Here is a 17,340-nt window from a genome sequence, read left to right on the forward strand (position 1 = left end):
CACGTGAGGCCGAGAGCCTGTAAACTACTTTCTGGGGCTCTGCCCCCACACGAGTCAGCGCCAATCTCCAGCCCCAAAGACCCCCCAGGCAGGTGAGGGAAACAGGACGAGAACACCCAGAATGATCTTGTCCACCAGACAGAGACATTTCAATGCCTTTCCCATGGTGGCTGTGGGGACAGAGCCCCAGAAAGTAGTTTCCAGGCTCTCGGCCTCACGTGGAGGAGTGCTGGCTCGGGTAGTAGATGGCCGTCAGCTGTGGCTGATTGGCCGTCAGCTGTAGCCAGTTAGCCAATTAGCGGCTAATATAACTGCTGCGGCTACGCTAGCAGAGAGAAGGGGGAGGAAGAATGGGGGCTAGCAAGAAGATGGCGACAGGGCTGGCAAGCGCGGATGGCGGTTTGCGGACAGTGTGGATCCAGCCTCCAGTGAGAGTATAGTGCCGCCAGAGAGAATATAGTGGTATGACTCCCCTACCTATGGCTCCGTGGGTGTTCCTTTTTGGCCTCACCATATCCTGCGTTCTTGTGTGGGGAGCAGGAGCAGAGACCCTGCAGGCCACCCCGCACGACAAATGGTGCAGCGAGCAGGGTCTCCCGCATGACAGTGGCCCCTTAGGACTCCTGGGCAGGGAGCCAGGAGTCTGGCTTCTAGTGCAGCTCTGCCACCAACTCCCTGCGATCAAGGCACTCCCTTCTCTGGGTGTTTCTTATTTATTTATTTATTTATTTATTTATTTATTTATTTATTTATGTTTAATGAAAAATGAGGGGAAATGGGGATTGAACTACATTGCTTGCATTTGAAGGTCCCTTCTGGCTCTGATGTTCTGTGATTGCCCAGCAAACCTGGCAAAACCAGCTTCAGGGGCCTGGTCAATGGAAGGAACAGCCTGTCAGAATTGCAGCAATGTTCAGGGAAATGGGTTTTGTGTCACGTTAGATGCTAAAATAAGAGAAAATAAAAATCCCTGCTCACTCGTCCATTATGGAAAGACGTTTGGTTTAATTCAGGTTCACCTTTCATTCATTAATCCATTTACTTCCAAATGTTTGTCGAGGGTGTATTATGAGCTGGGTTTACCAGACATCAGGTGTACAGTATGGCTGCTCAGGACGTGGGGCCATGGCTGCCATGACCTTTTCCCTTAAGTCACTTCTTGAAAAGAATATTTCTCTAGCCATGTAGAACCTCTATTTAGTAACCGGTCCATCTGAACCTGTTTGAAAACGCCCGCAGAACAGAACAGAAATTTATAGTTGTCTCTGACATCAGCGAAAGAAATGGAGAGTGGAAAATAAAACCTTTGGCCTAATTTTTTCCCAGGTGGAAACCAGAGCCTCCAAATTGTCCCAGTGGCCTACCTTGATGGAAAGAGTCCAAGGTCAGAGCCAGGAGGCCTGGTTTCCAGGACCAACCCTGGCACTGATCTATTGCTGACCTAGGGCTGCTCCCCACCTCGACCCTGGCCTGATTCTTCATGTGTAAAGAAAGGATCAGGGCCTCAATTATCCACAGGGCCATTTCCACTCTTACGTACTCTGCGGCATGTTTTGTTAGAAGAGGGAGAAATTGGAGGTGGCTTTGGAAAACCTAGTGGAACTGCTTCAGGGGTTGTGGAGATGGAGAGGCAGTGATCTGACTGCCAACATAGACTGGCTCTGGATTGCTTAGTCAAGGTGAAGGGCAAGTCAGTATTTCCCTCAGCTCAGCTCTGTGGGTTGGAAAGTCCCACTTCGGGGGTCTTGGGCTGCCTCGGATGCACAGTAACCTTCTTCACCAGCCTCCAGGGAGCACAGTTACTCTCTGCAGAGAGCTTGGTCTTCTCTCCTGGCACTGGTTCTGACACTTTTCAGTTCTCTGTGGTGCCCTCTGAACTGGGGACAGAAAAGGAAGGCTCCAAGGTGTGGGCATGAAATGGCTAAACAGTAACACCTGCAGCAGCCAGGGGCAGGAAGATGTATTGAATGACCCAGGACAGCCCCAGGAGTCTGTTTTTTCCCAGTAGGAGGAGAGTCCATCCTCAATTTGGATCCCATCCGGGAAATGACTCTTTCTACCAAAGGTATATGCAATGCCTCTACCCTCGTAAGGTAACCAACATCCGGGTTTGCTGGGAACTGAGGGATTTCCAGAGACATGGGACTTTCTGGCCAAATCAGAATAGTTGGTCCCTGGATATGACAAAGAGAGGATACAAAGCAGGTCACAGGGCACCCAGGTTAGACTGAGACAGACCGAGAGCCCCAGCAGCAGCTTAATCCATTTTTGGGTTAAGCAGACAGCATCCTGGAGTGCTCCTTGGAGGAAGAGGGCCCCCCCACCACCACCAATACCACAAGAAGATATCCCAGAAAGGGAATCCTCAAGTGAATGGACATATAGACAGAGAACACTGATTCAAGAGATACAACATCCTAGCCCAGGAATGAAATGAGAATGGAGTGGGGCATAAAAGAGAAATTGAATCCAGAGCTGTACAGCAATGATTCTTTCAGCCATCCCTGAAGAGGAGTTTCCACCAGTTCCTTAGTGCCAGTGAGCTGGCAGTTTTTGTCAGAGGTATTGACAATCATCTGGGCTCAGAGGTACATAAGTAGAGTCAAAGGAACCCTAGAATAAAGTGCTTAGAGTTTTCATTCCTGGGTTTAGCTTTGTCACTCTCAGCCATTGTGGGGACAGAGCCAGGAGTGCAGTTTCCAGGCTCTTGCCCTCACGTGGAAAGGTGCTGGCTCAGGTAGTAAATGGCCATCAGCTGTGGCTAGTTGGCCGTCAGCTGTAACCAGTGAGCCATTGCCACTAATATAACTGCTGTGGCTACGCTAGCAGCAAATGGGGGCTAGCAAGAAGATGGCGGCTGGGCTAGCAAGAGCGGATTGCAGTTAGCACAGCGGATTGCAGTTAGCAAGTGAGGTGGGTTGGCAGAGAGAAGTGGACAGCAGGTTGTGGATAGTGTGGCTCCTGCTTCCTGTGTCTCCAACCCAGCCGCCAGCGAGACTATAGTGGTCTGACTCCGCTATCTATGGCTCCGTGGGTGTTCCTTTTTGGCCTCACCATATCCTGCGTTCCTATGTGGGAAGTGGGAGCTGAGACCCCGCATGAGTCCCTGCATGACAGCCAGTCATCCTGTTGTCTTCACAAGGTCTCAGGTTAAAGAACTCCATGTAGGAACTGCTGTGTAGAGAGAGCTGGACTGGATGGGCTTGTGCCAAATGACTGATTCTGGTGCTGACAGTGGGCAAAATCTGGGAAGTGTTGCATCGACATTACCATCCACGGAGTGTTCCTCCACCTATGGTAGAGGGAACGAGGCTACCACATCAGATATCCTTAAAGGAGCTACTTGAATTAATAAAGAAACTACTTGATTTTTAAATTGATTTTTAATTGAACATAAATGGATGCTTCTCAACTTTTTCTCTCAAATAGAAGAAATTTGCCCCTCAAACTCTGAATCCGATTGATGTGGTTCACTTATGTTATTCTTTTTTTTTTTTAAAGGATCCAGGGTTAGAAGCTTGCTTAAAGGTCTTTAATCTAACTCCTATCCAAATAGTAAACCTCCTCTGTAGCATTTCAGCCAAAAAGACCTCAGCCTTGCATACCTCTAGTTCACTCATTTTCAAGCCACTTTTTTGCCTCCTGGGATAGTTCTAATTGTAAGAAACATGTTCTGTATGTGGGGATGAACTCTGGATCCCTGGCATTGCTAACACTGCTCTATCTCTCTAAGTGTTGTTCCTGTCTTTGGACAGCCCTTCACATATTTGTGTTCACCTAACTCCCCCACCAGACAGGACCAGCTCTTTCAACCATTGTTCATTAGACACCTCACTATACTAGGCATGTTAGTTGTGCAATGAAATTCCAGACACAAAAAAACTGTCGAGATTGAGATTCATGGTTGGAAAGAAAAAGATGCATATTCTACTTAAGGTTTTCCTGACTGTTCTGATTTCCAGGTATGGGCTGATGTCCCCAGTGTCTGTCTGCAACATCCAGCCCTGACCCACCAGGAAAGCCACCTGTCATGCACCAGAGGACTCCTCCCCAGTCTTCTACTTCGTGGGCGTCCCCTCTCTGCCTGAAACCCTCTTCCTCTTTGTCTTAATTTTCCTCTTCATCCACCTGCTCATCCTGGTGGGAAATACCATGATCCTAGCAGCTGTGGTGGCAGAGCCCACCCTTCACAAGCCCATGTACTTTTTTCTGATCAATCTCTCAGTCCTGGACATCCACTCCACTACAACCACTGTCCCCAAGATTCTGTCCCTACTCTTACTTGGGGACCACACTCTCAGCTTCCCTGCCTGCTTCCTGCAGATGTACCTCTTCCACAGCTTCTCCTGCTCTGAAGCCTTCATCCTGGCGGTCATGGCCTATGACCGCTACGTGGCCATCTGCCGCCCACTGCACTGCCCCGTCCTCATGACCCCACAGACCAACGCTGCACTGGCAGCCGGTGCCTGGCTCACAGCCCTCCTCCTGCCCATCCCAGCGGTGGTGCAGATCTCCCACATGGCTTTTGATAGCGCCGCTCACATCTATAACTGCTTCTGTGACCACTTGGCCGTGGTCCAGGCCTCCTGCTCTGACCCCACACCCCAGACCCTCATGGGCTTCTGCATCGCCATGGTGGTGTCCTTCCTGCCCCTTCTCCTGGTGCTTCTCTCCTATGCCCACATCCTCGCCTCGGTGCTTCACATCAGCTCCCGAGAAGGGCGCTCAAAAGCCTTCTCCACCTGCAGCTCCCACCTCCTGGTGGTTGGCACCTACTACTCATCCATTGCCATAGCCTACGTGGCCTATAGAGCTGACCTGCCCCTGGACTTCCACGTCATGGGCAACGTGGTGTTCTCCATTCTCACACCTGTCCTCAACCCTCTGATCTACACGCTGAGGAACAAGGATGTCAAAGCAGCCATCACCGAAATGGCACGTCCCCGGGGCCCAGGGCATTCTGGGTCCCTTGATCCTTAAATGCAATCAATTCAGTTCCCTGGACACCAATGACAGTGCCTAGTACTAAATAGAAACACAGTAAGTATTTGTAAATAAATTACAGTAGCCTAACTTGGCTTCATTCAGTTCAGCAGACAACTAAAGCCTGGTCCTCAAATACTGGATCAAGGAGGCTTCCCACTGATGCTATAGAATAATTGTGGTTTTCACAATTTTTATCAATCATTAATGTGATTAATAAAAGTTGATCATGCAATCATTCATAAAAATCTTTACTAGGTGCTAGAGACAGACACAAACCAGACACAGTTGCTGCCCTCAAGGTGTTCATAGTCTAGTGAGGGAGTCAGACCCAGAGAAATAATATAAGGTGATAAGACAGAGAGAACCAGGTTGTGGGAGCCAAGAAGTTAGCGTTGAATTCAATGTCAAATTTTTCCCCCTATAAGTTATTATAATTTTGGCATTGGCATCTCTTCTTTGTGAGTGAGTACTCATGTATCAGCACTATAGTTGGGGGGGTGGGGTGGGAGGCTTGCAATGATTGCGTAAGAAAACTACTAGCTTCTACAATGAGGGAGTGGTAACAGGGTCCATAGTTCCGTCCAATGGGAAGGATCCATTTCAGCTCGATTGCCCATTAAAAAGGCAGGTTTCCTGCCAAGAACCAGGGGGTAGAAGTTAGAGTGGCTCCACTTACCATTACCCACAGTGACCCATTTGAGAGAATCTGTTCTTCCGTCCTAATGACTTTAGCCTTTGTGTGTTAAGCAGTCCTGACTCCATAGGAGACACAGTAAGTTTCACTACATTGAAAGCTACAACGGCTACCTGGTCATTTTAAGCCCACTGCGCAAGTAGACAAAGGTCAAAAAAAAAAAAAAAAAAAAGGAGTTACATATTTGTGAGGATATTTGGCCCTGATCTTCAAGAGAAAGTAAGACGACTCTTCCGTAACGGGAGCTGGGATGTTGGCCCTCAGGCACAGGAGCATTTGGTGTTCCTTCCATGACCAAGTTTAACTGTAAAGGGGCAATTAAAGCAGCGTGGTCTGATGAGGCATAATAACCAGTCTCAGAACTACCAGGGATGAGGGTCTAAGTCATGCCAGAAGGGACTCCATCTAGACTAACTGAAGTGATTGAATGTGAAGGGAAAGAGAGAGAAATCTAGAATGGGTGGTAGGGGACCTCAGGAGTGTAACTGGCAGCCTTGGGACTGACTACAGTAGCAGGAGCTCTAGTTAACCCCACTAATCTTTCTTTCTTTTTTTATTTTTTTTTATTTTATTAAATTTATTGGGGTGACAAGTGTTAGTAAAATTACATAGATTTCAGGTGTACAATTCTGTATTACATCATCTACAAATCCCATTGTGTGTTCACCACCCAGAGTCAGTTCTCCTTCCATCACCATATATTCGATCCCCCTTACCCTCATCTCCCACCCCCCACCCCCCTTACCCTCTGGCACCCACTAATCTTTCTCTTAGAGATTTCCCCCCAAATTGTGACTAATCAGAATCCTGGAAACCCTATGTCCAAACAGTGAACTTCTTGTGATAAGATTGGGATCTGAAGAAGGGTTAAGTGATAAGTGAATGAATCTGAAAGGTTCAAGGGCTAGACTGCAGTAGACACAATTGGTGGCTTGCCCTCTACGCTAGCAGCTGTGTTGGCTGCGAAGAGCTCACACACATAAACACTAAGATATAGGCATAAGGCCCTGATCCTGTTGCTCCCCTTTGTGGGCGAAGGGAGGGAGAGAGTGGCTCCATAAGCAGAACAAACTGACTACTGGGTACTAAGCAGTCTAAGCTTAGATGCCAGCTGTTGACTGTTGTTCAGCATCTAGAGACCCTGAGAAACCATAAAAAATGCATTTTTTCTTTCGGGAGATGGACACCCACAGTCTCATGGGAAATTAAACCTATGCAAGCAGACTTTCCTCTGGCAACTGCCAGGTAATACAAACAACACTCCTGGAGTAATTTTCAAATAATTGTGTTTCACTCCACGTACCCTATGTCCCTCGTCTTATTAAATCCTCTCAAACACTCTGTGAGATAGCTCATATTATTATGTTCCTTCTTACAGATGGAGAAACTCAGACTCAGAGAAGTTAAGTAAATTTCCTAAAGGGACACAGCTAAAATATATTAGAACTGGCTTTCAAATCTAAGGCTTTCTCGCTTTAGACCCCAGGCCCTTCCCCACGATGGAATCCTGAAGAACGCAGGCCTGGGAATGAAGCCCTGGACGTGACTTGTAGCTCTGATACTAAATATCAGCATGAGCATTAGTAAGTCATTTCACGTCTTTGGACCTTCCTTTCCTCGTCTTGGGCTGCCCGTCTCCCCTGGCTGTTCTAGGGACCAGATGGAATAATGTCAGTAAAAGTTGTCCTGTTGGTTGTAAAGTTCTGGAACCATGAGGGTTGTTAACAATGCTGTTCTCATTATCAGCAAATCCCAGAGGCAAACCCCCTTGCACCACAGGTGACACAGGTGGGGTAGGGGGAAGAGTGGGCGGGAACAGTGCCCCAAGGAACCCCACACCGAGGGAGAGGGCCCCAGCTGACCTGGGTGAAAGGAGGAGTTAAAAGGTTTAACGGGCTCAGCAGCTGCCTGGCTCTTCCCTGCCAGACCATGTTGGAAGACACAAAGGGAACATCACAGAAGACACCAAGGTGGACAGGGCTTGGCAGGTGAGTGGACTGGAGGCAAAGTGCCAAATCTCAGGAAAGACCAGAGTGGAGAGACAGAGGCATGGATGTGGGGAGGGGGATGTAGAACTGGGGGTCAGGGGCCCTGATTGAATCCTTTAGGCCAGACTCACAGGACTATATCGCTCAGATGTAGTATGTAGTTCAAAGTGTAACAAGAACCCTAACCTGTAAAATAAGTGTAAGAAAGTCCAGCCAAATTCAGATATTTTCTATGATGATGTAGTGGAATGGTGCTTTGAAATATCAAACGTGAAATTCTTTCAGGAAGTATTTTTGGTGTCCTGCCTTGTGGAGACCCAGCACGTGCCTGGTCTGCCTGTTAGATACTCCAGCACCGCCTGGCAGTGAAAAGCCATGTACCACCTCTCCACCAGGGTCTTGGCATCCCTACATCCATCCGCAAAGCCGTGGGCCAGAGGACGCAGGAGAGGGGCAGCTGGACTTGACGGACCCCTCTGGCTTTGGCCCTCTGCATTTCTGCCCCTCAAGCCCCCTACTGTGCCTCACCTGGAACCATCAGCCATGACTGTCTCTCCGAGAGCAGAAATATCCAGGGCAGTGCCAGTTACGTCCCTTCGGGTGTGCAGAAAAATCCATAACTGAACTTGTCGGAATGGGGTTCTGTTTAACTGAGCGTTAACCGTTTAAAATGAGACAATCGGATTCACATCTGAGGTTCTCTTTCAAGGAAGACACACAGGATGGTTGTCTCTCCAGGCTCATTTAAGACAAAGCATTTGCCAGTCACCACTTCCAAATCTAGAAGCCAGGCTGCATAATCCAAATCAATCACAGAGCAAACCAGGAACAACCAGGAAGAATCGGGTTGGAATTGAAGACTTAAAGAAATCTTTTTTCTGGTTCTGACAGTCTACGATTCTAGGGCATGAGAGGTGTTTTTTGTTAGTTTGTTTTGCATTTGCTTTAGATAAGAAAGAAGGTAGATGTAGTTCCAAGGAATTCAATAGGAAACTGCTTGTGGCAATCCCTGGGGTTCGAACAGCGGTGATGCAGATGGAAACACGGAGCTACCTGGACCACTCATCAGAAGCTCATCCCGCAGCGGGAACTCGCCAGTGTTGCCTCAGCTCAAGGCCAGCAGTCCCGGAGTTGACCCAGCACACAGTTAGTGAACAGCCGCCTATATGGGGTTCTTTTGTCTCCGGGAAGCTATAGCTTTCAGGTCTCTGGGTCCTTTCTTGCAACAATGGAGCTCACGACAGCTCCCTGGGGCTTCTTCAGAGTTGGTGTTAGAAAAGCCATGGGCAGAGTGGGCATAAAAGAACTAAACAGAACACCCATTGAGCTGTAGCAGCCAGGAGGAAGGAAGATGATAGACCCAGGACTCAATCTGAACGGCGGGAAGATCCACCCTCAATTTGGACTCCATCAGGAAGAGAGATGTCCCACAGAAGGCATTTTTCCCTTCCATCACTGAAACCTGAGTGGGAGGGCACCCAGAGAACTCAGTAGAGAGAGAGAGTAAGGCAGAGCTGCTGCACCGGAAGATGAGAGAGAAGCCACTCCCAGGGTGATGAGTAGACTGAACAGGCAGCAAGTTGCAGGAAACCTTGGAAAACTCAGCCCTTCCCACTGATGTCACTTAGTAGAAGTTTAAGCAAAAGCAAAAGAAAATACAGGAACGTAGGGATCTACGAGTTCCTCTAAAATCTGACGTCCAAAAGATAGTCTCACATGGAGTAGACAGTGAGCAGAAGCTCTTTCAGTGCATTTGTCACAGTTGTAACTAGATAATTTACTGTGTGATTGGCTTTTAAACATACCACTCTTTTACGATAATTTAAGCCCTGTGAAGGTGAGGGCCTTGAGTGCCTTGTTTACCGTCTCACAGCTTTATGCATTGTAGGTGCTTACTAAATAGTTGATGGAAGAAAGGAGTGAACTGTGGGTTAAGATGGAAGAATCAATGGTGCCACCAGTCTTCTAGACTTGGTCATAAATGATTCGGATTGCAATAAATGTACAGTGAGCTATACAGAATTCTCATTCCAAATTCCTGGTTTTTCTGATTTCCAGATGTCCTGGTTGCCTGTCACCCAGGCACGCAGCTTTGTCCCACCATGGACGCCACAGCCTGTAATGGATCAAAAGACTCTTCACCCATCTTCTACCTGGTGGGCATCCCTTCTCTACAGGAATTCCTCTTCTTCCCTGTCTTCCTCATCTTCCTCCTCTTCTACCTGCTCATCCTGGTGGGCAACACCCTCATCCTGGTGGCTGTGGTGGCCGAGCCCAGCCTCCACAAGCCCATGTACTTCTTCCTGATCAATCTCTCAGCCCTGGACATCCTTTTCACCACGTCCACTGTCCCCAAGATGCTGTCCCTACTCTTACTTGGGGACCACACTCTCAGCTTCCCTGCCTGCTTCCTGCAGATGTACCTCTTCCACAGCTTCTCCTGCTCTGAAGCCTTCATCCTGGTGGTCATGGCCTATGACCGCTACGTGGCCATCTGCCGCCCACTGCACTACCCCGTCCTCATGACCCCACAGACCAACGCTGCACTGGCAGCCAGTGCCTGGCTCACCGCCTTCCTCCTGCCCATCCCGGCGGTGGTGCAGACCTCCCACATGGCTTTTGGTAGCACTGCTCACATCTATAACTGCTTCTGTGACCACTTGGCCGTGGTCCAGGCCTCCTGCTCTGACACCACATCCCAGACCCTCATGGGCTTCTGCATCGCCATGGTGGTGTCCTTTCTGCCCCTTCTCCTGGTGCTTCTCTCCTATGCCCACATCCTCGCCTCGGTGCTTCGCATCAGCTCCCGAGAAGGGCGCTCAAAAGCCTTCTCCACCTGCAGCTCCCACCTCCTGGTGGTTGGCACCTACTACTCATCCATTGCCATAGCCTACGTGGCCTATAGAGCTGACCTGCCCCTGGACTTCCACGTCATGGGCAACGTGGTGTTCTCCATTCTCACACCTGTCCTCAACCCTCTGATCTACACGCTGAGGAACAAGGATGTCAAAGCAGCCATCACCAAAATGACATGTCCCCGGGGCCCAGAGTATTCTGGCCCTTAGATGTATTTAATTCTGCTCCCAGAATACCAGTGTGCAGAGAATGACATCAGCAAGTGTTCTGAGAGAAAGAATTACTTATAGCTGGGCCAAAAATATGCCATTGGGACTTCCATTTTCATTAATAATTGGGTAGGTTATTAAATCAACCCTTCTATGGAAAGAAATACAAATGTCCAATTAGTACTGGACAATAGGAGAAGTGCAAATTGCAATAAACAGATACCACTAGAAACCAATTAGACTGACTAAAATGTCAGATAAAATATAAAAAATATATTCTTAAAAGCGGCAAATAGATTTTTCAATATTAATAAGGGTAAATGGTAATAAAGATGACAGCGCAGAGAGGTTAGTTATTAAGACACAGATAGACATAGAGATCAATGAAACAGAACAGAGAGTCTGGAAACAGACCCTTCAATATATGGACAATTGATATATATGGGCAATGACACTGCAGATCAGTGTGGAAATGGACACATAATAAGTGGTATTGGTACTATCAGGTATCTATATATCAAAAAACGAAATTTGCCTCTTACCTCAAGAAAACAAAAATCAATCTCATTAAAGGCCTAAATATGAAAGGCATAATTATAAAACTATATATGAAACTATAGTCCTGATCCTGAGATGAGGAAATATTTCTTAAAGAAGATTTTTTTAAAAAGCTCTAAACCTAGAGAAAGAAAGTATAAATTTGCCTGTTTTAGAGTAAAAGGGATCAAATATGTGGTGATGGAAGGAGCATGGACTCTGGGTAGTGAACACACAGTGTGATATGCAGATGATGTGTTACAGAATTGTACATCTGAACCTATGAAACTTTACTAACCATTCTCACCCCAATAAACTTTAATTAAAAGAAAAAGATTGTCTGCTTTAAAATGTAGGGTTTCCATTCATCAAAAGACACCAATAAAAGGAGTGGAAAACCAAGCTACAGAACAAAAGAAGTAATATTTCAATGCATATAACCAATTAAAGGACTTGGGATTCATGGCCAGACTACATAAAGAATTACTTGAAATCAATAAGAAAAGAGAGTCAAGCCATTGGAAAAATGTGCAAAATAGTTCACAAAAGAGAATAAACAAATGTCTAATAAATAGAGGAAAAACTGCTCAACCTCTTTAGTAATAAAAGCTCAAATTACAATAACAATAGATACCACTAGAAGCCAATCCCACTGGCTAGAATGTCAAATTCTGATATTCTAATTTGGGGTTGGCAAGGATGTGCGTCGTCAGAACTCTTATACATTGACAGGGGGAATGTTCGCTGCTGCAAATATTTTGGAAAGCACTTATCACTATTTTATACTGTTGAAGACACACATACTCTACGATCTAGAACAGCAGCGTTTCTCTAATTTGTGACATGTTTGTAAAAGGTTAACAGTACACACACATGAAATATGAAGGAATTACAAGTACATGGAACAACATGGAGGAATCTCACATCGTGCTGAACAAAAACATCAAGACTTAAATGAATATACACAGCATGATTCAAGTGATAGAAAGGTTCAAGACAGGCAACGCTAAACTATATATTTTATCCACGCACACAGCTGTCATAAACTATGGCGAAAACAGAAGGCATATGTATTATAAAAGCCAGAATCATGGTGATTTCTGTAGGAGAGGGAGAGGGTTGTAATCAGGGAGGGGCACCCAGGGCCTTATGAAGTGTTGTCATGTTTCATTCTCCCCTGAATGATGTGACATGGAGTTTGCCTTACAATTAAACTGTGTATTTAGGCTTTATATGGTTTGCTTCATGTGAATATAATATTCCATAATAAACTCTTACAAGGCATCATTCCATTGGGCACAGTCTGCAACAGTAGTTCTCAGTGTTTGGTCCAAGTATTCCCATGGGTACAGTGGATTGTGGCGGTTTTCACATTCGCAGTAAGCATCAAGCTGCTAAATAGAATTTTCCCCATTTGGTCATTCATTTGAGAAGCCTTTACTGAGTGTTTGGGAGGTGCTAGACCATGCAGTAGAAGCTAGAGACACGGAGATAAATCAGGCTAGTCTCTGCCTTCAATTTGTTCACAGTCTAGTGAGGGAGACAGACATGGGCAGAAATAGGCAGTGTTTCGAGTGCTGTTTCTGAGAGAAGCACAGGGCCAGGTGGGAGCACAGAGGGTGATATTTAATTCAAGGTAAACATGGCTGCCATAAATATTTTGACCTATGGCTCCTGGTACTGTTTGTTTGGATTCTGGACTCATTGAACAGAAACCCTGAGCTGCTTCCATTGGAGGAGAGGTTTCATTCTAGTGCTGACAGGATGTGGTGTGGCATCCTATTGCTACCTGTCAGGAGAGACTGATTTTTAGCATCCAAAAATGGAGTTTACACTCAATGAAACCAAAGGACTTTAACACTCAGTCCCCTTCAAGTTTCACATGGGTCAAAAAGGGGTCAGGGATAGCCGCTCCCACCATCACCACCACCGAAAACAGGCAGACAGGAAAACCATTCTCCGAAAAGTGAATGGAGCAGGCAGTGACCTTTTTGTGGCACATATTAAAGGGAAGAAAATCTTCCTTAGAAAATTGTGATAAAGATGCAGAGCTTAAATGGAACTTTAAGAAAAGGAGTTAGCAGAGAGTGAATATTTCAGCAAATAGTAATGAGAATCTTCATAAAGTCACAATTATGATCATTTTACGTCAAAATTAAGAAACAAGGCATTTTTAGTGAATTTTAGCCTCTATTCCTGTTGCCTCCACCTGTTGTAGCTCCTTGAAAGAAACCTTCAAAACCATCTTCGACTCCATCATGTTTATTAGATCAGGAGGGGGTACCATTTTTTGGTTTCCATGAAGTTTTGTCCTCTGTCATCAATGGCCTAGTCACCTTGCACCCTGCCGTTTGTAAGTGTACAGTCAGTAGAGCTCTAGGATGGAAGTCTTCTCTGCGGGCTGGACCGAACGGTGCACGCACGGTTTCCTCTGGTTCTGGGCGCAGCAGGGGGCACTCGTGTAGCACCGTCAGCTCAGCCATTGCTGTGGGCCCGTGTTCTCAAGACTCGAGGCCCAAAGCTGCGTCGCTCCCTGCACGTGCACACCCTATTCCAGTCAAAAAGGTGCTGACTGCTTGGCCCACAACTTCTGCTTCTAAGGATCTGTCTATCTCAGAGAAATATCCGGGCACATGTACCCCAAAAAGCATGTTTAAAAGTGTTAGTTACCATATTATTCATAATAGCAATAATTGGATGCAACTTAAATGTCCATCAGCAGGGAAATGATTAGACAAGCACTGTATTATCCATACGATGAAACCCCAGATACCAGATAAAAGAATGAAGTGGATCAGACATAGAAAGAGTCCACGACTTATGAAGTTAGAATATAAGTGATGCAATGAGTGCAAAAGGATTCAATTCATGTTAAAAGAACACACACACACACACACACACACACACACACACACACACATACAGAGTCACGCGCCAGTGCACATGTGCACGTTTAGCGAAGGTCTGGAAAGAACACACCAAATCAGTAACAGTGATTACCTCTGGGGAGGGAAAGAGAAATGCGGGAAAGGGCTGGGGTGAAGAAAACTTTTACTCTTTACTCACTAAAGCTCTGTATTGATTTAAGTATTTTAGAATAAGATCTACTCATTACTTGAGAAATGTTTTAAATTGTTTAAAATCTTACACAAAGTCAGATATAGAGAGCTCTGGAGCCGAAGGAGAGCATTGGCGTGAGGCAGGGATGGTCTCTGACGCGGCTTTGGCCCTGCCTGGGGCTGGGGCACAGACCTCCAGCTCACAATCTTTCCACAGAACCTTTGCAAGTTCCTCATTGCACAACAGCAGTAGCATATCCAATCATCTCTAGGGTTTTACCATCTGGGTTTGTTAAAATAATAGCTGTCACTCATTGAATGTTTGCTCTGTGGGAGACACTGGGCCAAGCACCTAACCTTCCCAGTAGCCCATGAGCTAAGGAGTATTGGTATCCCGTTTTTATAGATAAGAAAAGGAGGCTCCGTGAGGTCCTGGGATTTGTCCAAGGTCACATAACTGAAAGAACTCAGGTCTCAGCCATTAGACAATGTGCTGCTGAACCGCTGAACTGGGATTGGAGCGTTGGGTCTAAATCCCAGCTCTGCCACCCCCACTCGTGTGACCTTGGAAAAGTCACTTCACTTCATTAAAGCTTGGTTTCCTCCTACGTCAAGTAGTTAGAACCATCCTGACTCTGCTTGTCTTCCCTGGTTGTCGTGAGACCAGATGGGAAAACAGGAATCCAACTGCCCCATTGGTGATAAAGTTCTGGGACCTGTGAGGGTTGTTAATGATGCTGGTTTCATTATCTGCAAAGCCCAGGGCCAAATCCCCAGCTCCACCCCAGGAAGCTGTTCCCAGCTGGCGGGCGGGAAGCCCCATGGGGGTGCCAACTTGAGGAGAGGGCCCTTGCAGGCCCAGGCTCCAGGGTTTAATGGGCCGTCTCAGTCCCTACCTGGCTCTTCCCCCAGAGCCAACCAAGTGTGTTGACTCCAGAGACGACACCAAGGTGGATGGGCTTGGCAGGTGAGCTGGGCAGGGAGGGAGAGGCTGGAAGCAGGCAAAGGCTGGGGTGGGCAGGCAGCTCAGGGAGGCCAGGGGCATGGAGAGTCACGGCGAGGTGCCCGGATCACACACCGGATGTGTGAGTGTCAGGGTCCCAGGTGCACACACAGTCTGCATGACCCCGGGACAGACACCCTTGCAGGACGGGAAGGGTTGTGCAGTCACAAGCAGGAGGTTGATGCTCTGATAAGCGAGTTGCTCACCAGGAGGCAAGGCCTACAACAGGGCAGAAAAGGGGAACATTGAATGAGGTCTCTGTCAATGTTATGAGTCACAGATGAGGGAACTGCAGTTCAGAAAGGGAAAGTGGAGCGTGATGGATGGAACCAGAATGGAAACCCAGGTCTTTCTGACTCCAAAGCTAATGAACCCAAACTCTGTAATTCACACATGTCTTGCTCCTTTTCTATGCAAACAAACAGCAGAGTGGAACTGTCATGAGAATGGCATGGATTTGGGAGTTGTAGTGCAGTGTAATGACACGATGACTGTAAGGAACCAAGCATGTAATAGGGGCTTGAGAAATGGGAGAGCCCTCGCTCTCTCTCCTAAAAGGGTTGGACCATAAGACATCCATCTCTGACCCCTCACTGGGCCAAACACAGAGGGGACATGTCTTTCAAAGCCCTCATTTTACAGATGGGAAAACTGAGGTTCAGTGGCCCAAAGCCACAGTAACTGAGCACAGAGCTGGTCCAGGAGCTAGGACTGTTGGTTGCCGGCGGGGTTCAGTCCTTTGCAGCCAGCTGAATCCAAAACAACCTCTGCTCTCATCCCTCACCAGCCATGGCCTGGAACAAGGGCTTGTCCTTCTCTGACCTTCATTTTCTGATTTGTCGAAGGGGCACAACCACTCCCTGGTAGGTTGGATGATGAGAGATGATAGCGTGAAGTGTGGCCTCAGGTTGGACAGTCAGGTAATTGTTCTTTCTGTCCTTCTCTGTCCCCACCAGCCCTGTAACCGGCCGGTACATAATCCTGACCAAGGAAACTGTCTCCTAACAATACCTATAGTACCTTAAGCATTATACACATCCCTGTAATACGTATTCAAAATAAAGTTAGTTCATCTAAACCAGAAAATCAACATAAAGAAGTCCAGGGAATTTCTGATTTTCACAAGGATGCTACATCGATGCTTTTTAAAAGTGTCAAACACTGAATTCTTTCAGAAGCATGTTTCAGGGCTCCTGTCTGGATGGCGCCCGGAGCACATGCTTTGTCGGGTGCCTGCGGCTACTCTGCCAAAATAAAAGTTAAGGGAAGGGAAGTCCTTGGTGCCGTGGGGATGAGCACATCAACCTCAGCGACGGGTCTGCCCGTGGCTCCAAGTAGGTGGGGCAGCCTGGGCTCATCGCTGAGCGATCCTGGGCTCTAGATGACGATCCAGCCCTGCTGACAGTCTGGTTCTGGTGCTGTGGCCCACGTGCTGTGTGACCTTGGGCAAATCACAGCCCATTTCTGAGCCCCCATTTGTGTCCCCCACCTGTATAAGAGAGGGTTTAGGCTAAAACTAATTAATTGCCATGGGGTGATGGAGTTGACACAGTGTGAAGGATATAAATGATAAAGGTCTTTTACATTGTTTTGTGCACCTGAAACTAATTAAAAAAAGAGCATATATATTTTAATATGGTTTACAAAAATAATAGATGACATATTGATCAAAATCAGCTATAAGAGTTCTATTAAAATTTTGCCCAATACTCAACTTATCAATAACAAGTTGTTGTTACAATTCTAAGTCCTTAGACCTGTTCAAGTTTTAATAAAGGTTATTTAAAAAGACAAAAAATAAGTAAATAAATAAAACTAGTTAATTGCCAATGACCCCTTCATTCCAGTTTTATAATTCAGCAACAAAACAAGCCAGTGGGGAAAGCTGCATTCTGGCTCCTGTCTTTGGAGCACTGAGGCCCTGGGAAGAGTGGGGGTGCCTCGTTAAATAGCACCGATCAGGCCCCAGGACAAGCCTGCGAGTGCTCTCAGTCTGGTGGAGCCATAG

General features: G+C 46.9%; 2 protein-coding genes across 2 annotated transcripts; both read left to right on the plus strand.

The window, feature by feature from the left end:
• The first annotated feature begins 3,477 nt into the window (after nt 1-3,477).
• On the plus strand, nt 3,478-5,460 carry LOC141572439 (olfactory receptor 2AT4-like). The gene has a single exon (XM_074337129.2). It carries the CDS (start codon nt 4,153-4,155, stop codon nt 4,978-4,980), a length of 828 nt encoding a protein of 275 aa, XP_074193230.2. The 5' UTR covers nt 3,478-4,152; the 3' UTR covers nt 4,981-5,460.
• Nucleotides 5,461-7,794: 2,334 nt separating this feature from the next.
• On the plus strand, nt 7,795-12,276 carry LOC109444815 (olfactory receptor 2AT4-like). Its single transcript, XM_074335764.2, has one exon. It carries the CDS (start codon nt 9,771-9,773, stop codon nt 10,731-10,733), a length of 963 nt encoding a protein of 320 aa, XP_074191865.2. The 5' UTR covers nt 7,795-9,770; the 3' UTR covers nt 10,734-12,276.
• The last annotated feature ends 5,064 nt before the right edge of the window (nt 12,277-17,340 follow it).

Source organism: Rhinolophus sinicus, chromosome 14 (assembly GCF_057876585.1).
Source record: "Rhinolophus sinicus isolate RSI-liver-muscle chromosome 14, RSI-T2T, whole genome shotgun sequence".
NCBI lineage: Eukaryota > Metazoa > Chordata > Mammalia > Chiroptera > Rhinolophidae > Rhinolophus > Rhinolophus sinicus.

Coding starts and splice junctions, on each gene's coding strand:
- LOC141572439 (XM_074337129.2), top strand. CDS start 4,153: ATGATCCTAGCAGCTGTGGTGGCAGAGCCCACCCTTCACAAGCCCATG.
- LOC109444815 (XM_074335764.2), top strand. CDS start 9,771: ATGGACGCCACAGCCTGTAATGGATCAAAAGACTCTTCACCCATCTTC.